The following is a 20,840-nucleotide window of genomic DNA, read 5'->3' on the forward strand; positions in this document are numbered from 1 at the left end:
ATACCCACTAAAAGAATTAACAGCTAAACCATCTTTGCCCTGGGATAACAAAATCCATTAAAAAATTAATTCATAAAAGAGATCAGCTCTATAAAATATTAAAAAACCAAAAACAAATAAAAATAAATCTGTTCATGATCAATGGCTAAAATTTTAAAAATTTGAAATCGCAAATAAAAAGCTAGAATTAAACAATCATATGAATCTTACTTAGAAAACATCCTGAACCTTGCAGATGATGATGATGAAACTAATAACAAAGTAAAGTTTGTACAAAAAAACTATACTCACTTATAAAAAACTCTAACAAGATTCACAAAAGTGTGTCTCCATTAAAAGATCAAAAAAGTCAGGTTCTCTCAAAATTAATAACACTGAAAAAGCAAACATTCTTAACAAACAATTTCAATCAGTTTTCTCACCAATTATACCACTCGCACTTAAAGATCAATGTATACAAAAACTGAGACTCATGGATCCCAGAAAGTATTGTCAGTACCACAATGAATGACATCATCATCGGTAGGGCAGGTGTACTAAAGCTCCTCGCCAACCTCAATGCCAACAAAGCTGCCGGCCCTGACAACATTAGACCAATTGTCCTGAAGGAGCTGAGAGAAGAGATTGCTGACATCGTTGCAGTTCTTTTCCAAAAATCCCTGACCACCGGTAATATTCCCAATGACTGGACCCGTGCAAACGTATGCCCTGTCTACAAAAAAAGGTGATACAAGTGATCCAGCAAACTATCGCCCAATTTCCCTTACATGCATCCTCTGTAAAAACACTCGAACATATAGTTGCCTCTCAACTATCCTCTCACTTTACCACCCACAACATACTCTTTGATCTTCAGCATGGATTCAGAGAAAGACGATCATGTGAGACACAAACATTGAACTTACTGATTACTTTGTAAACAACCTTTCAAATGGCAAACAAACAGATCTTATACTTCTTGACTTCTCCAAAGCTTTCGATAAAGTAAACCATCTTAAACTCTTAGATACCCTGCAAGAACATGGTGTTTGTCCTCAAATTCTAAACTGGATACAGTCATTCCTTATTGGCCGTAGACAGACAGTAGTTGTGGATAGTGACTGCTCATCTGAAGTCCCAGTTACCTCTGGAGTGCCCAAGGCTCGGTCCTAGGGCCCTCTGTTTCCTTCTATATATAAACAAGTTACCATCTTCTGTCCTCAAATCCCAAGTCAGATTATTTGCAGACGACACTGCTGTATACCTAACCATCAATTCCTCCTCAGACCCCCCAACTCTCCAACATGATCTAGACAATATGGTTCTGTGGGAGAAGCAGTGGGACATGGAGTTTAACCCTTCAAAATGCCAAGTCATCCATATCACCAAAAATAAGACCATAATTAAACACAAATATATGCTCCATGGCCAAATCCTAGAGTCTGTTACAAATGCTAAATATCTCGGACTAGATCTATCTGCTGACCTTAAATTTAATACACATATATCTCGAATAACTTCCAATGCAAAAGATCCCTTGGCTTTATTAAAAGAAATGTCATCACTAAAAATGAGAAAGTAAAAGAACTAGCATACAAGTCCCTGGTCCGCCCACAAGGTTGAATATGCCTCATCTATTTGGTCTCCTTATACTAAAACCAATATTGACAAAGTTGAGATGATCCAGAGACGTGCAATAAGATGGGTTAAAAGGGATTACTCCCCTCACTCTAGTGTCACAGCCATGCAGGAAGAACTGGGCTGGCGATCCCTTGAAACATCGCAGACTGGACTGTAGACTGATAATGTTTTATAAGATATACCATAACCTAGTTGCAATTAATCCTCCCAACTTATGTTCAAACCCCACATAGATTAACCAGACATATGCATCCCTTATCCCTACGTCTAAATACAGGTATCCTCCGACTACCATAAGTACTCTTTCTTCCCTCATAGCATTATACTATGGAATAAACTTCCTAGTAACATTGCCACCCTGCCCAACCTGAGTCAGTTCAAACAGGCAGTGGTGGGTTTGCAGTACTAGTCTTACTCACAGTGTTTTTAAACTATTTTATGTCTTATCATCTTGTTTCACTATTAACATTTTAACCATGACTAGAATACATTTTCAGTCTCACCTTCCAAGCATGTCAATGTTTGGACTTTTCTTTTTAGCTTTTCTCTTCACCTTTTACTAACAATCCGACGTGCACTAAATTCCTGCCTTTAACACTCGCAAGAGGGGTTGGCAGTATCCAGAGATAGATAGATAGATAGGTAGCCCACAGGCGCTTGTCACATAATCAAATATTTTACATAATTGGTCTATATATGTATATAAAGATATCTTTATATACATATATAGACCGATTATGTAAAATATTTGATTATGTGACAAGCGCCTGTGGTAGGTGGCGCCTTTTTCCAGAATTTTTATTTTTAAAAGAAAATTGCCCAAAAATTTGAAACAAAAAATTTTCCCCCTTTTTTAATTTCTAAATGGTCCCGGGTGCTTTTTTAAGAACTTCAGGGCCAAATTAAAATTTTCGAAAAAAAAGGTTAGTATCCCGGTTTTTCGCCAGTTTTAATTATAACTCCCGTTTTTCCCCTTAAAAGCCCCATTTCCATAAATCACCTAAGTCCCAAAAGATAAAACGGATTTTATGCCTAAAGTTCTTATTTAGTAACTATCATTTTAGTATGTTTGCTAATGGGCCCTTTTAAACCCTTAAATTTTTCTATCCCCCCCCCTTTATTTTGAGAAATTTTTTTTGATGAAAAAAAAAAAAAAACCGTGACGTTTAAAATAAAGGAAACAAATGTAAACAAAAAATTAAATGATGATTATTTTGGCAAAAATTGAAATTTCGGAAAAAAAATCTATCATGTATGAAAGGCATTTTTCATTGTTTTTACTATTTGTTTCTTAATCATAGAAGATGTTTTCAATTTCAGACATAGTCACTGGTCATAGTTGTTGGAACAGATGTGCCAGTCTTCTGCAACCCCGGTAAAGGGGTTTACGGTAATTGTTTTTAATTTCTAGAAAAGAATAAAAGTGACGATATACTGATTGCTTTAAATTCCAATAAGGGTTTATTGTCCGTAAGTTTATAAAAATTGTCCTCGCAGCAAACATTTTTACTTCTTCTATTTTAATGATAAACTGGCTGCTGAAAATAGAATAATCAGTCTTGAGTTAACTAGTACAGGGTCTTTCAAATATTACTATTTGAAAGACATTGACTAGTACATTACTGAATTAATTAAGACGCATGTTGGAGTTATGTACACCAGGATGATAATAAACAATAGCTTTGAAGAGGTAAATATACTTGTTTGTATACTTTTTTTTAATTCACACTGTTCCATCCTGCAGGGACATAGTGAATATCAAGTAGATAACAGTCCGTCATAGTGTTTTTCAAACAGTTTCTTTTTTCTTTCTTTTTGTTTCTTATGTTCAAAGGTAACAAGATATTTTTTTGCTGTTTGGTTTACTCGTCATTAGAGGACGCGTCATTGTCAGAAACGATTGCGATGCTTCTGTAACCCGATTCATCAAAGTCACTCAGCACCCTGTCAATGTCTATGGTGTGACTGAGGTAGATATGCATCAGAGCAAGACCATTGAGTCGCTGTTCTGAGATGGTGCTAAGGATGTACGTTTTCAGTTCCTTAGACTGCTGAATGACCTTTCAACAGTTGCTGTTGACACAGGCATTGTCAAGAGGATCCAAAAAATGATGTGGATGTTCGGCAGAAGTTGGTAGATTTCATCGACGCCTTCCACAAGATTTTCTTCCACATCGCCATGCGATAGTCGGTGCCTCCACACCTCAAGTTCTGTGTCAAGTTCCTCCGTGTCGATGAAATTGGCAACTCGTTTATATGTCCTCCATTATTTCAGGTGTGAGCTGACCAACTTTGTGCGGCAGGAGATACTGTGCTTTCATTCTTGGAAGAACATTGCACAATCTGTCCGCAAGTTCAGTAAGTAGATGATCCATGAAAGGGAGGTACAGATTCAGCCTCCAGTAGTCTTCAAAGGTGTCTGCAGGAATGTTGTTCCTGTGGACTTGTCTAGCAGCAACCCTCGGGCGACCAATTGGAATATTTTGCTGGTCAGCAAGCTCCACCGATTTCTGCCACAGCTGATTGAATTAGTCCACACTGCCCCGCTTCTCACTCAGGAGTCCATGGATCCACAGTGCATGATCAGACGCCTTTACAAGATCACAGTTAGGTTCTATCATAGAATCAGAGAGTGGGTTCAGGAAGTCAAGTGGGCCGCTAACAACACACAGGGCGACGGCAAATTCAAACGACATCATAGCCTTTTGCAAGGCCGATGCTGTTGGCATTGTTTTCGTGTCCATGCCCACTTGCAAATCAGTGAGTGTGTCAGCTATGGCCGAGAAGTTTTTACAGAAGACATTGACACTTGGGACCACCTGGTTGGGAAAAACGTTTTCACTTTTTCTCAATTGTCAGTGTGCTGTTGCATTGATAGATGGCAAGGCGTTTTGGTGCGTTTGTCAAAAAAAAAAACAACAACAAAAAAAACAAACAAACAAGATGTCACCGATAGTTGTGAACATAGACTCGACACGCATGGCAGATCGCTAGGTTTAGACGATGGTTTCGGCAGTGTACATACTTAGCATGTTGATACGCCTCAGCAAACCTTGCTTTTACGCCACGAATCCTGCCCGCCATGTTCCCAGCACCGTCGTACCATTGGCCAACAACCAATGCTGGGTCAAGGTCATGTTTTCTTATTTCTTCTGTCAGAAAAGTGGTCAGCGCCGCACCTCTTGTACTTTCAGCAACAACAAAGGACAAATATTCTTCACGGACCACATGGTCACCCGAACTTTCCCGATCCACGTAGCGTACACAGAACGCAAATTGTTCAATGTCGCTTACGCCTGCTGACTTATCTGCCATAACTGTGAAGTACTTAGCGTTTTGGCATCGTTGGGTAATCGAGCTAAAAAATTTGTTTACCATAGATAGAGATAAACTCGTACTGTATTTCTGGGCTCGTATACTGGGCATGTTTTGGTGCTGATGTCATGTGTACCTTCAGAGAGGCGTCGGCTTTTGCGAGCTAGTTGAGGAGAGCTCTTATGTTTCTGCGGTTTTCAATTTTACCGCGTAAGGCTATATTTTGTTGCCCACAAAGAATTATGGTCTCAATGATGGTTTTTTAACGCCTTCCTATTCTTTTGTACTTTCTGTCGGTAGGCCGTTGATCCAAACTCGACCACATTCTGCTTTTCCTTCCTGCAGATGCGTACAAAGTGGTCAGCTCTTGTGATGGAATTCATATGTTTTTTTTGAGTGTGCCAATTAAAGTCTATTATTGCGTTGCTCCAGTCAATCAACGTACGAGCAACAGGCACATTTTTCAGCCGCATTAAAGGCAAAACACGGAGCACAAAATACCCCATCAAGTAAAGGGCTGTACCTTAAGTAAGGGTGCTTTTCTTGTTCAAACACAAAGTCCGGCATTTGCCTACTTGTTGCCTTTTTTCCGAGTTTGCTGAGAGGTGCAACCCAACCTCTATGTGGCTCGAACCGTGTGGTGAGGACAGCATATTTTTTAGAATCTGCATGGCATTCTTAGTCCGCTTTCGATATCAAAACTTCCGATATCAAGGAATCATCCTGAAAGGGAACTTGTAACGGTTCTAGAGGGGCCAGAAGAAGAAGCGGGGGACAAAGAAGAGGAGGTGGACAGAGAAGAAGGGGGAGAAGGAGACGCGACATTGGTGTCTGATTTGCTGATCACAGGAGGGTCACTTGCCAGGACTTGTGAATTCTGTTTTGTTTCTGCCTGGTCAGATTCATTATCGACTTGTATGGGGTCCTGTTTTAGCACCTTAAACAGGGTCGCTTGTCCTGGAATTTGGCGGATGTTTCTTTTCAGTTTTATTGCTTATTACGTATCAGATTTAATTATCAGATTTATTGTTTAAGCAGCAGTATGATACTTTCCTGGGATTAAAACCGTTTAAAGTCGGTGCTAGGGGGCATAAATGATGCTGTATTTTCTTCTTACAACATAGAACCGACTCTGCGATTTTTAACAATGACATTTTTGTTTTTGTTTTTCTTGCTCTCCAGGTATTTCCTCTATATCAGTTTCCTTAAAGTGGAAATTGAGGTTTACGTTAAGTAAAATAACAACAAAAAAGTTGACATAGTTACAAAAAATAATGTTTTCGTTACCCTCGACACTTATACATAAATCACTGACAATATTTAAACAGTAAGTTAATTCATGGTAAGCATGTTGTGAAATAGAAGTTTCGACCCAAATAATAATAATAATAATGATGATGATGATGATGATGATGATGGTGATGATGATGGTGGTGATGATGATGATGATAATAATAATAATAAGAATAATAAATAATAATAATAATAATAATAATAGTAATAATAATACAATGTAATAATAATAATAATAATAATAATAATAATAATAAAACAACAACAAAAAACCCCGAAAAAACACGACACATTATAGGTCATATGGCGACGTTCCAGCTTTACTGGTGGAGGAAGATCTCAGGTGCCCTTCCGTGCATTATTTCAGATACGAACGGGCACCTGAATAGAACCACCGACGTTCCTTAAGCTAGCTGGATAGCTTCCTCACATGAAAGTATCGGGATTCGAACACACAGCGGTGAGGGGCAAGTGGTTTAAATGTCAACGACCTTAATCACTCGGTCACGGACGCCACACAATAAAACAACAATAACATCAACCACAACATACACATTCATGAACACTTTGCCTCAGAAAAGTTATACATGTATAATAATTTGCTTGATATATACCACTATCATGCATTTGAACTCTCACTATTTAATTTATTTGTGTCACCCTTCAATAGTTTCAATACCAAAATGTTTTGGTGCTTTTCATCATCATCATCATCTTTATCATCATCATCATCATCATCATCATTTTAATATTTATCATTATCATCATTATCATATCATTTTGGTGTTTATCATCATCATAATCATAATCGTCAGCGTTATCTTCATCATCATTTTGGTGCTTATCACTATCATGATGATGATTATCATTATCACTAAATCTGCCACCCCACCCTCATCATCATCACCATCATCATCATCATCATTATTGGTTCTTATCATCATAATCATCATAGCCACAAACCTCCTCCTCCTCCTCCTCATCATCATCATCATAACCACTAACTTCATTTTCATTACCATTGTTACCGTCATCATAACCATCATTTTATTGAATTTATTCTTGTCATAATCATCATCATCATCATTTAATCTACCATCATCATCAATATCATCATCATCACCTTCATCATCATTTTTGTTTCTTATCATCATCATAACAACCAATATCTTCATCATCATTATAATCATTATCATAATCATCAGCAGCCCCATCATTATCACCATTCGGTTTTATTTTTAATTTTCTCATGGCAAAATTAAAGAATGAACATTTTTTATGTCACCCACTTCAAACATAGAAAACAATATATTATTCGAAGTATTTACACTAACAATTAGTGTAAGTGTTTTTGAAGACTTCCGTTTTAGACTAATTTAGATCAACAGTGTCAAGGGAAACAGTGGCACAGTTTTTCAAGTACAGTTCTATTCTTCGAGTCAAATTGACATCGCTCTAAGATGTAAAGTCTACAATTTGAATGAAAATATTTTGAAGTGGTCATACACCATTCTCAGGGCACCAGTTATGAAGAGTGCAAGTACAAAATGTATTCTTAGGATGTTTTATATATTTATGAAATAAATATGACTGGGAATTCACTGTACTTTTTCCTTTTATTGGCATTATGCGTAAGTTTTTTTTTATTTTTCATTATTATGATATTAATTTTTTTAAATCATTAACAGCTTTCGTAAGCAGAAATGCATTTTATTTGATCGATTCGTACTTAGTGGTGAATAAAATGTAGGTAGATAGGTAGATAGGTGGAAATGGTTTTTGGTGTAGGTTGGTAGGTAAAATGCTTTTTATTTGACCGTACATAGTGGTGAATAAAATGTAGGTAGGTAGATAGGTATGTGGAAATGGTTTTTAGTGTTTGATAAGAATGAAGGTCGGTAGGTAAAATGCATTTTATTTGATCGTACATAGTGTTGAATAAAATGTAGGTTGGTAGGTAGAAATGAATTTCATATGACAAAACCTTGTGCTGAATAATGGATAATTCTGTAAGAAATGTAGGTAAGAATAGATACATTTTTGATAATTGTAAGTAGTGGTGGATAGAGGATGCGTTTGAAACAAATGTAGATAGGTGGGACATGGATTTTATATAACCATACACAGTGATGAATAAAGGATACTTCTGAAAAAAAATGTAGGTCGGTAGAATGCATTTTTATTACAGTACATAGTTTTTAATAATGGAAACTTTTGTAAAAATCAAGGTAGGAAGAAATGCATTTAATATGACCACAAAAGTGATGACTAAACGATTCTTTTGTAATAAATGTAGGTAGCTAGGAAATCAATTTACATGTCGGTACATAGTGGCGAATAAGGGATAATATTTTTGTAATTGATAGAGAGAAATAACACAGGTAACATTGAAATAAATGTTGGCATGTTTGTATGCATGTATGTGTTCTAGGCGTAATGAGGGTACATAAGCCCTTTCAGACACTGAGAACATGGACCCCGGACATGTGACCATTCATGTCTTTCAATGTTATTGCCCTATAAATTTTGAATTCAATAATTAACTCAATAATACTAAATATGTATGCAATTCAATTTTTATGATGTGCACGGGAGGAGAATGAGACCATTATGTGCATCATGTACAAAATAAGTTGTTATGCAGTTTATATAAAGGTACATACTGTATAGTGTAGGAAATGGACCTGTAAATCATGCTTATTTTGGGGATCAAGTAGTCTGAGTTTCCTACACTAATAGTGGTGAATAAGAACTCCCGTAAAATGTAGGTGAGAGTAAGATGAACGCACATATAAGCGGATAAGACTAATTCCAGACTGTCTATAAAATTATCTATAGATGTATTTTGTATGTATCTGAACGTACTATATAACTACGAAAAAAGGTAATAGTTTATATCTCATAAAATTGTTTTAACATTATAGAAGATATTTAGTAATATATCACGTGTGCGTTATAAAATCAGACGTTGAATGGTTAAAAGAATCCAATTATATCACTGGTTGTTCAGATCAAGGCACTTCTAAAGCAGCATACCTGAAGATTCAGGCTATTTTTTCATGAAACCGTTTAAAAGTACAATAGTGTGAAGTAAACAAAGACAGTAATTTATATATTGTAAATGGCTATTAAAATATGCTTAAATTACTCCAAATAGGTCAGAATATGTGAAAATAGACCTTACTGCGTTAGTCACGCAGTTCAAATATGGTGATAAATACTGCAAAATCAGCCATTAAACGCATCTAACATATTGTTACTTATACTGAACGTTGAATCTTTATACTTTTCCTAAAATCTTAGTACATTTTTCTCAAGTTTGTTTGTCTTGAAACATTTTGGCTCATCTAGAAGCATGCAGTTTAAAAGTACATACAGCTGCAATTGCAAGTTGCTTTCAAGCATTATTGAATGTAAGTTTCCAAAGCATTGTTTAAGTTCAGGGTACCGTGCTCATTTTAAGCTATTGTCGCCATATGCTATCAAAATATTCCATTAAATCATAAATTAAAGTCGGAATCATCTAAATTGAATTTTAAGACATCTTATTAATCTTTTTAGGAGACTGAATGAAAAATGTAAGAATCGTAAAAAAGCGATTTATCAATTTTGTGATCGTGATTTCTTCAAGCGTCTAGAGTTACAGCTCCCTCCTTAAACTTTGAAAGGGCTCGTCCAAATTAAAAACAGGGTAGATCCATTATGAAAATTTAGCTAGTTATGGATTGAAGCACTTTAAAAGTATATACCGGACAAGGTACTTGAATTATTAAATGCATAAATCTCGCTTTTTGTCCCACTGAAATGTACCTTAAGACGTCTAATTCATCATTTCCCAGTAATGAGTAAAAATCTGAGAATCTGCGAAAAAAAGCTATATTTCTATCTTTGGGATCTTGATTTCGGCGTCTACCTCTCCGACACCAGAAAATGTACAAACAAACAACAATCAAACAGATATTTTAAAACTCATTCGAAATAGTTTGAAAAAAAGAAATGTCACATTATTTCAAACTGAATTTTACAAACAAAAGTGATTTGTATTAAACACGTGTAGTCAATTCGGACGAAAATTAGGAACTCCACTTGCGATGCAATATAGAAAATTAAGGAACAAGTATAAGCATTGAAAAACATTGTTTGAAAGAACTGACAATTACAAATTATGTACACGATACAAAATTTCTAACTCAAATAAGGGCTGTTTAGATTTACTACGAGAAAAAAAATCGCGATTCTGAATTTCCAGTTATAAAACATTTGCCTATTGCTTTTAACTAACCTGAGCATAATTAATAAGAATTTTGTAAAAAAAAACAATTTTGTTTTGTCAGTTTAAAAAGGTCTACTCATCATGAGCTGTATGTAGTCTTGCATCTTAATATAATTAGGTAAAAAGAAACACTTGCCCCGATTTAAAACACAAGATATCAATACTCGTATCACGTCAAACAAGAGATTTCATTCATCATACTGCCCCTCGTTGTGCATATCTGTTAAATTTCGTAAAATGTTTTTTTTAAATATACTCCTTCCTGAACAATATAGCAAGTATTTATTCCTGATCTTTTAGAGAAATATTCCATATGTTATTTTTTCCCCGTAGGAGCCTACACATTGGTTTCGAGCTTCGTACATGAAGATAGTACATTTAAGTATTCCGGTTCAATAAAAAAGTGAAGCGGATGGCGTACCCTAGGTCTTTATGTCATCCATTTATATCATATGGTATTAAATTCTCCATTCTGGTTGGCTTGAGGCAGACGGGAGAAGGTAAGAAATGGTCAAATGTTAATTTTATATGCCGCCGTCCGTGGACATCGACAATCATAAACTGTTTGATAACATACAAGCATGTACGAGTCATATACTGTTGAAATATTATTATATTTTAGACAATAAGAGATGTTCATTGCCTTGGATATATAGAGACGAACTTCAAGGAATTTGTTAACTTCGAGGGAAAGCGTTTCGATGGGAAGTGTTGTGACAAGTCAGGATTTTGGAGCTGGGGCGGTAGCAAAGACAAATGCACAGACGAATGTGACCATACTTTCATCATCTGTTTGGGAAATGCCACGCAGTAAGTTTTAACAGATTACATGTAATACTCGCTTATATATGTATAAATAATATTTGCCGTAGTGGAATATGTAAAAAAATCATATCTCACCAAGAAAAGTGAAAATATCAAATAGGCCAAAGACCGTGTATAAGGAGTGAAATATAAAACAATTTACTTCGAAATAAGATTCATACCATATTTTCATATTCCCAGTATTTGAAAATGGCGACAGTGATTATCTGATGATTATCCCTGTCCGTTCATGCGTACGAGCGTAAGTTTGTGGTAAATTGAATTGATCACCGCAACGACTGCCACAATGATTTGTTAACAATATTAACATTGATTCTTCTTATCACTGCTATTTCTTCGTATAACCACTCATTAATACATATCTTATGTTACACTGACATTTACAATATTTTTTAGTAAACGACTATTGTATTTTGGAATCTTATCAAAGTGTTACTATAAAAATACATGTACTTGTAAAAAGGTGAAATCCAGCTATGAATGTTTCTCCCTATATCTTATATGTTACGGTTCTGACCAAAGTACATGTTAGTTCTGTTCAATGGTCATAAATCATTAACATTTATGTCAAGGTTTTATAGAAACTTCGTTTAAATACATGTACAGGGTGATCCAAAATATCTGATACTGTTTTGAAGTTGAATAAATAAGTCATACCTGATGCAATAATTAAGTTCTATATACCATTTTCAAGAGAATTGTCATAAGTGTCTGTCATAAGTAATTTACGGGAATGTTGACTTCACGACGTCAAAGATGTATAAAAATTGTATTTGATATTCCGGCTCTAACCAATTACATTAGATGAAGACTTAAACTCCACATGGAGTATATTTAAGCTGACGTGACATGGTTCTATCATACCTTGTGATATCTTTTTCTATCACACCTCATGGTATTTTTATCATAATAATAACTATAAGTACCATCAGTCAAAGTCCGAGAAATGAGGTTGTCAACCCTAGTATGTTACTTAATTAAGTTAGTTCGCGGACAGAACTGTACGATACAAAACAGATAGAGAAATGAGATTACACAAGATATTTGAATAGGTCCTTAAAACAAATAAAATATTCTTTCTGTTTCTACTTATAAACTGTAGGTATGAATATAGAAATCAACTCCAATTGACATAAAAAGACAACAACGCACACACGCAAAAATCAACTTTAAATTCTTCATCAGGTTTATATTCTTAACAAACTATGAAAAATTCTTCTCTGGATTTTAGATCAAGCAGCATGTCCGAGTGTGAATATGGTCAGCAAGAAATTGACCAGGTCGGGGGCAATAAAATCACGTTTAATGGTAACGTGGGAGCTGCAAGGAACCCAATTAAGTTTCAATTTGGAACATGGCCGGTAGGTATGAGCATAGGTTTAAATTTTTTGGTTGAGTTTATTATGACGCACCAACGCATTACAAATCATATGGCAACATTCCAATTTACTGGTGGTAGAAAACTCCAGTTGACCCTCCGTGAATCAAGCTCAGGTTATTATAGGTTCCATTATCACCTTATGAAACCATGTGCGGGTGTAACTTACATTTACCATTACCGACCATCTCAATCAATTAAACCGAGCAACATTTTCAGTTATGTTGTTTTGTGCGTTTTAAGGGATTCCGTTTTCTCTATTTTATAAGGAATTGTGCTGTATGAAATAAAGTAAAGGAATTTAATATTATGTTTATTTAAATATCTCAGAGAGGCCAATTACATGTGTGTTATTGCATTGCATATCATACGCAGTGTTATAAATAAAATAACACTAAAAATGGTTATTAGAAACATTAAGATCTATCTAGACAAAATTTTTAACAAAACATATCACACGAACATATCACACGTGGAAACAATGCATGCAGATTATTCTTGTTTGTAACTATACATTTCATATCTTAGTGAAAGTTTATATTAACTAGCCAACTAAATTGATCCCTAAATGCTTATAACAATTCTTTATGATACATACAACATAATAACAATGATACCATTTAATCCAGGGTGCTGTCAAGGTAAAAATTGATGTTCATGATACAGACGGTGACGACGAGTATGACTTCATTGATCATTATGAATACCAGTACAACACCCGGGACCTTCGGAGAGAAATTTATGCCCCGCAGGAATCAGTCGTGCTATTAGGTACTCGTACAAGGTTAGTATTTCCACTATATAATTATGCTATAATAGGGACACGTTCACGGACGGCTAGTATTTCCTCTACTCGTGTTAACAGGTACTCACACAATGTTATTATTGGAGAGGTCATCAGACCTCTCCACAGTGTTGAGACTGATTGCTGGTGGCATTCATTTTTGCGTATCTGATTGTAGTCAATGAATCTCATTTAAAGCGTAAAATCATTAGGAGCAGTCTACAAAAATTGTTTTGCGCATGCTCCGTTTCAAAATACGACTTAACTTAAACGAAAAATTAACATCGAAGTGAACAAATCGGTACAAAGAAAAATCGGAAAATATCATTTACGTTACTTAGCGCTACGTGGATGTTTCATACCGTTTTAATATTTTAAACTGTATAAGTCGATTACCGTATTGTTTTCTGAATAGTGTTTTACTATTTCATGTTCCGATAAATAGTAACAGTGAACATTATAGCTACAGTATCACCATGCACTATTATATGACCGAGTGAACCGTGTACCGAAATTTTGCTGCTCCTTAAACTTTTGAACTGGTATGACTAAATAACGCAACGGAGATTTTTTGGCGCAAATGGCACAAATTTTACTCAAGTTTGATTTTCATCAAATATTGTGGTTAGAGGCATGCAGCTTTATATACTGTTTATTCCAATCAAATGATATAAACATTTTTGTATGTAAATCCTGGACTTAAAATTGTTTGATTAAAATACTTTATGCCCGTTTTGGAAAATGTAGAAGAAATGTTTCCATATACTTACCGAAACTTCAACCGAAAATTTGCTTATTGAATTTTACAAGAAACTTTTATTTTGATACAACTTTTAACATATATATTAACATATCATTTATTTTATATTTAGTAACAGAAAGAGCATCGAAACATGAGGCTATCTGATTTGTATGTGGGGCGTAGCCCCAAAGTATTAGTCAGATTGCCGAGTGTTTTGATGTTCTTTCTCTTTTGTATCATAGTCAAACATAAAACACGTTCCCTGTTGTCACAATATGAAACCCCACAAAAAAGGAACTAATGAACGAGCATCTAAATATGATATTTTTGTCGCTTTCTCTGCCGTCACAATAAGTAAACCCCAGCAAATATGAGCCAACAAATGGGCATGCCAATGAGTGCGGGTAACTGATACCTGCACTCCAGTTAACTCCCTGTGCATGTATATGTATATGATTTAACTCTGACACATTTTCAACAGAAAGGTCCCCAAACTATGATACAAGTTCCCTTTGTAGAACAGGTATCCCTTTATGCGCCAAGAAAAAAGTCCATTTCTCCGGCATATAATCTTTCAAAACATTTTAAAAAATGAAGTGTTAAACAAACTTTCATTATGATACAATATTCAATATATTAAATAAATTATATTTTGTTAAATAATTGTGAATTGTAAAATATATCCCCGAATATTTTCGATCCACAGCAGCAAAAAGACCTCTTGCATGCTTCTTTTTAAAGAAGCAAAATCGTTTACACTTCTGATACTAACAGATTCTCGGACAATGTAAGTATTTCACCTATTCGTCCTTACAGGTTTTCGGTTGATATATTACCTTAAACATAAAACAAATGTTTTGTGTTGAATTGGTGAAAAATTCTTATTGTTCGTTCTTCAATTATTCAGATTTGTCATGGAACTAAAAGTTTACTGTGAACTAAATTTCTACGGTCCGGAGTGTGGTATATTTTGCAAGGAAACAGACGACGTTACCGGCCACTACAGGTGTGATCTTTCCACAGGAGCTAAAATATGTAAACAAGGTAACATTGTTATAATTCATGTTCACTTGTTTACTCATCCAACATCACTTCAGACACATTACACAATTAAATAGTATGGACCTGTTGTATTTTGTCTATTATTTGTTAACTTTGCTAATTCCTTAACCCAGATATACACGCCTTTGAACGCCTTTTTCACCCCCCCCCCTACTTTTGGTCACAAATGGTGAAAAAATGCCTTATTTAGGCCCCCAACTCTTGTTTTTGTTTGAAAAATGTTGTTTACAACGTGAGCACTTTTACGGCGCCGCCCCCTTTTCAAAAGATACATCAAGGGTTTCCAGAAAGGGGATGTGCCCCCGTTCTGTTTGGGGGGTTTAAAGGAGAGTGGCAGCCCCCTCATCGCCAATACACTTTTGGACTTTTGAGAGGCTAAAAATGACCCCAGGTCGATCATAAGATAACGTGTAACCAACGCTGAAAAGCCTTTAAGACTCTATCTCAATCCATTGAGAAGTTGCAGCACTTTGATATCAATTTATATGGAAAAAATTAACGCAAAATAGTGATTTTTGGCAGTTTTGAGATGTTTCCACGTTGTCATGGTAACAGGAAATTTAAGCCTGAGCATGTTGTTACAAAGGCAATGGTCCAATCAACATTTGTGCCAAGTATCATTAGTATTGAAGCAGTTTTTATTGTTTTATAGCAATTTGAACTTGTAACGGGAGACATTTTAATAAAAGCAGCAATTTTTCACAAAATGCTCATGCAATAATGGGTTAAGTGACCCATTCAAAAATATGTTTTTGTGTTATTTCTTACTCATACTCTGCACATATAAATTAGCAAACGATAAAACAGCAAATGGTTGAGTTCAGGGATTAGTTTGTCCAGGAAATAATGTAAATATAATTACATTGACAGGTTGGAAAGGTGATGACTGTCTGACAAATATTGACGATTGTGTCGGAAACCGTTGTTACTATGGTGCCACGTGCATTGACCATGTCAACTTTTATAGCTGCCTGTGTCCACAAGGCCGAACAGGTACGTCTTTGTAACATGATTGCTTATTTTATGCACGTCATTTCAAGATTACTAGCGTTAATGCATCTGGAAAGTAAGCTATGCCGATTTGCGGATGAATGATTTATAAACTAATAAAAAAAGAACATGAACAATGCTTTCAATTTGGGCTGAACCTTTCCTCATTTTTAGGGAAAATTTGAAAATAAATACTGATGAAATAGTTGACAGTTCAGAACATGATCGCCTGGTCTGCATCTGATCCAGTTGCCGCAAACAGGAAGCTTAGTCTGTTTGTCAAAGAGTCTTTCTGTCTTGTGTTTTTCAACTTTGAATATACAAACATAGATTGTATGCTGAATAAAACTTTAAAACTTTGGTTCTAAAGACCGCCTCCGTGGTCGAGGGGTTAGAGTCGATGACTTCTAATCCAGTTACCTCTCTGATAATCATATAATTGTATAGAAATAATTTCATTTGATATTCAATGCTAACTTTTAGGTGAACGCTTCTTAAAACATATGTTTGTCTTGTTTTGTGAAAGAAACTACCAGTTGCAATTTAGGCTTCTTTAGATGAAGAAATTCCGGTAAATGCTTGCATTTGTCAAAGAAACCCTGCTTTTTATTGGATAAAAATGTAAAGAAAGTCATGCCTTTTGATTAATAGGCAAGAACTGCAGTGAGCACAACATTGACGAATGTCTTAGTGATCCATGTGGGAATGGCGGCAGGTGTTTAGATAAAGTAAACTCTTTCGAGTGTCAATGTCAGTATGGCTATACTGGTGAACTCTGCGAAGCCCGAATAGATTATTGTGATCCCAACTATTGTCTTAACGAAGCTACTTGTTCAAGTTTAGAGACTACTTTTGAATGTTATTGTACTGAGCAGTTCTACGGTCTGTGGTGTGAATCAGACGTAAACGAGTGTGACAACGGTTCTGAAGTTTGTAATGGCAGGGGATTGTGTGTAAATACGTTTGGAAACTATCTATGTGCTTGTATGGCCGGCTACGAGGGAAAGAACTGTGAATTAGAAATGGACGAGTGTCTGATCGTGGAAACCCCGTGCCTTAATGGGGGACTTTGTATAGATTTGATTGGAAGGTATCGTTGTGATTGCTCCGGCACAGGGTTTCATGGAACTAAGTGTGAACAGGAAATTAACGAATGCGAAAGTGATCCTTGTGAAAATGGAGGTTATTGTAAAGACCGGCTAAATGACTTTTCATGTGAATGCCCAGTCGGTTTTACAGGATTTACGTGTGAAATTACATTAACAATATTATCATCATCATCAACAACATCATCATCATCAACAACAACGACAACACCGTCATCATCGTCACCATCTTCGTCATTAATACTAATCCTATTGCCACCACCACCAACAACATTATCACCATCATCATTCACAACAACAACAACAGCAGCAGCAGCAGCAACAGCAACAATAACTATAACACCATCACCAAAAACATCATCATTATCGTCACCAACATCATCATCATATGTAATACCACCACCACCACCACCACCAACATCATCATCACCATCATCATCATTAACAACAACAACAATAAAAACAACAACAACACATCCACCACCACCACCAATAACACCATCATCATCGTTACCATCATCATCATCATCACTTATACTACCATCACTACCACCACCACCGTCAACAAGGCCAATAACATCAACAGCAACTTCAGCATCTTCACTTGAAAACATCACTTCTCCAAGGTATGAATTAACTTATTCATTACCAAATAATGATTTTTTATCTTCAGCTTTTAACTGTTTATCGACAAAATCTTTGTCTCAAAATGTAACTTTAACTACAGCGCAACTACCCTCCACTATTGCAAATGTCGAATTGAAATATTTTTTTGAAATAAAAAACGTAGTACTATTGAAGTACATCTAAGTTAACTTGATTTTTTTATCTAAATGAGATGATATAATCTTAAGACATAACAAAACATATTTTAGGTTTTTATTTTTGAATAATAGTTTAAAGTGAAATTATTCAGATTTGACATGGAACTAAATATTTACTGTGAACTAAACTTCTACGGTCCGGAGTGTGGCACTTATTGTAGGGAAACAGACGACGAGACCGGCCATTACAAGTGTGATCCTTCCACGGGAGCTAAAATATGTAAACAAGGTAATATTGTTATAATTGATGTTTACTAATCCATCATAACTTCAGGCACAACACATTAAAAAAAAACAGCACATGTATCTCGTGGTAATAGTGCATATTAGCAACAATGCTTATTAGCAATCCAAGAGTTGTCATAATTATAGTCTCTTAGGGTAATAGTACTTTTTATCAACCAGAGAAATGAAATAATTATTTCAGTTCAAAGGTTGTTATTACGACATGTGTTATTTTTCATTATACCACTACGGATGGCATTCATTTTTTTATCAGGGGAGAGAACTTGAATGTTACGTTTTCGTACGTCTATATAGATAACTCACCCCTTGGAAATGTTGCAAACATTTTCTAGGATGATAAATCGAAATAAGACCATGTGACGTAACATTAAGCTTAAAGTAACATTTCGTAAGGTATGATACAAACAGTATGGTCCTTCTGTGTTTTGTCATAAAGTTATTTGTTAACTTTGATAGATCCTCTAATGACTCAGTCAAATGTGAATATGTTTGCGTTTGTATTTGTTATATATCCCGCACAACCACTTACAAAATTGACAAACCTATTACTAACTCGACATTTTTTCTGCGAATTGTATTTTCACTTTTTGAATTTGACTGTGTCTATTCTGGATGTTGTGTATTTAATCTGAAATATTCACAAAGATTAAACTTAGATTCTCATGGCGTATAGAAGTTATTGATCGCAAAGAAGTAGAAGTATAACAATCACAAGGGTATTAAAAAGAAAAAAAAACTGGATGAAATGCATGCATATGCACATATTCGGGAGAAATAAATGTCATTACATTGACAGGTTGGAAAGGTGATGATTGCCTAACAAATATTGATGATTGTGTCGGAAACCGTTGTTACTATGGTGCCACCTGCATCGACGGTGTCAACTTTTACAGCTGCCTCTGTCAACCAGGCCGAACAGGTAAGTCATATTGATATGATTTCTTATTTTGTGTGCGTTATTTCAAAATGCATCTGGACAGAAAGCTTTTTTGATTTACAGATGAATAATTTATTAAACTTACCTTTTTCCATGGTCGAGGGGTTATAGAGTCGATGACTTTTAATCCAGTTACCTCTCTGGCGTGGGTTCGATCCCCGGGAGATGCTTTGGTAGTTGGTAGTACTGGTGTAACTCTCCAGGAACGATGGTTAAGAAACTACCCGTCTATATGACTGAATACTGTTGGAAAAGGGCATAAAATGAAACAAACAAATAAACAAACAAACAAAACAATTTTTTTTTCAGTCAATCAAGAACAACGTGAACAATGCTTGCCTAGTCCAACTTTCAATCTTGACTAAATATTCCTCATTTTTAGGGAAAATTGAAAATAAATACTGAGCGAATGTGAACAGTTCAGAACATGATCTCCTTATGTTGGCGCGCATCAGTTGTCGCTAGCAGATTAAGGGTTAAATTACTTGATAAGAAAGACCTTTTTGGTAGTGAAGATGATTGACCTATAATGACAGGTTGCCTTCGGGTTGCTATTCTGGTGTGACTGGATTTTGTTGTGGGCTGCGTTCTGTGAACGTTGCCTTGCCTTGTTGTTCTTTATTCTAATTTGTTTTTATAAACATTCGAGACCATGCAGGGTCCAATGTTATAAGGTAAACTATCTAAGCTCACACTCAGATCTAAAGTATGTGATTGGTCAGAAAACAGCACAGAATGTACATGTATATTGACAAATGAAATCCTGAGATTTGAGACTAACTCTGGGCCTTAGAAAAGATATTGTTTGTTTCTTCTGCAGATACCCTAATTTTTATTGCAAAACGATATTTAACATAACATGGAAGCAGAGTATGTCTGTTAATGAGTCTGTCTGTCTCATGTTCCATGTTTCCATTTTGAATATACAACATAGACCTGATGGTGAATAGAACTTTGAAACTGTGAAATGATACTTAGCATTCACATTTTACTTCAAACGTAAATGAAATTATGCTCAAATGAAAAAAATAATATTTTGGATAATTTACCTTCCTACCTACCTACCAACCTACCTATCTACCTACATTAACTAACATGTGTCGCGGAAGGGGAAATAAAGATACTTTAATGACTGGTCTTGAAAAAAAGTATTATAACCTCAATGCACATTACATTCTGATGACTATAGATATCTAGGAAAATATAACTGTTTGGTTGCGTATTGTCATTGACTGATTTGTTGTTTACAAGGGTTTACTTGTGAGGCTGAAATAAACGAATGTGAAAGCGGTCCATGTCAAAATGGCGGGAAATGTTTGGATGCGTCTAACAGTTTCATCTGTAAATGTGCCCGCGGGTTTGTCGGATTATTGTGTGAAGTTGAAATAGACGAATGTAGATCGGGTCCATGCTTAAACACGGTAAACTATAGTTTATAACTGAAC

At 35.5% G+C, this 20,840-nt stretch overlaps 1 protein-coding gene across 1 annotated transcript in view; it reads left to right on the forward strand.

The window, feature by feature from the left end:
- The first annotated feature begins 7,710 nt into the window (after window positions 1–7,710).
- The window catches only part of LOC132721489 (serine-rich adhesin for platelets-like), a 42,278-nt gene continuing 29,148 nt past the window's right edge, over window positions 7,711–20,840 (forward strand). Inside the window, exons 1-10 of the mRNA XM_060705801.1 lie at window positions 7,711–7,859; window positions 11,124–11,311; window positions 12,558–12,687; window positions 13,334–13,488; window positions 15,138–15,274; window positions 16,163–16,285; window positions 16,934–18,014; window positions 18,305–18,441; window positions 19,255–19,377; window positions 20,647–20,816. Of these exons, the coding sequence (XP_060561784.1) occupies window positions 7,815–7,859; window positions 11,124–11,311; window positions 12,558–12,687; window positions 13,334–13,488; window positions 15,138–15,274; window positions 16,163–16,285; window positions 16,934–18,014; window positions 18,305–18,441; window positions 19,255–19,377; window positions 20,647–20,816 (2,289 nt within the window). The 5' untranslated portion in view covers window positions 7,711–7,814. The remainder of the gene's footprint in view (window positions 7,860–11,123; window positions 11,312–12,557; window positions 12,688–13,333; window positions 13,489–15,137; window positions 15,275–16,162; window positions 16,286–16,933; window positions 18,015–18,304; window positions 18,442–19,254; window positions 19,378–20,646; window positions 20,817–20,840) is intronic.

This window comes from Ruditapes philippinarum, unplaced genomic scaffold, assembly GCF_026571515.1.
Source record: "Ruditapes philippinarum isolate M1 unplaced genomic scaffold, ASM2657151v2 ctg3247_1_1_1_1, whole genome shotgun sequence".
NCBI lineage: Eukaryota > Metazoa > Mollusca > Bivalvia > Venerida > Veneridae > Ruditapes > Ruditapes philippinarum.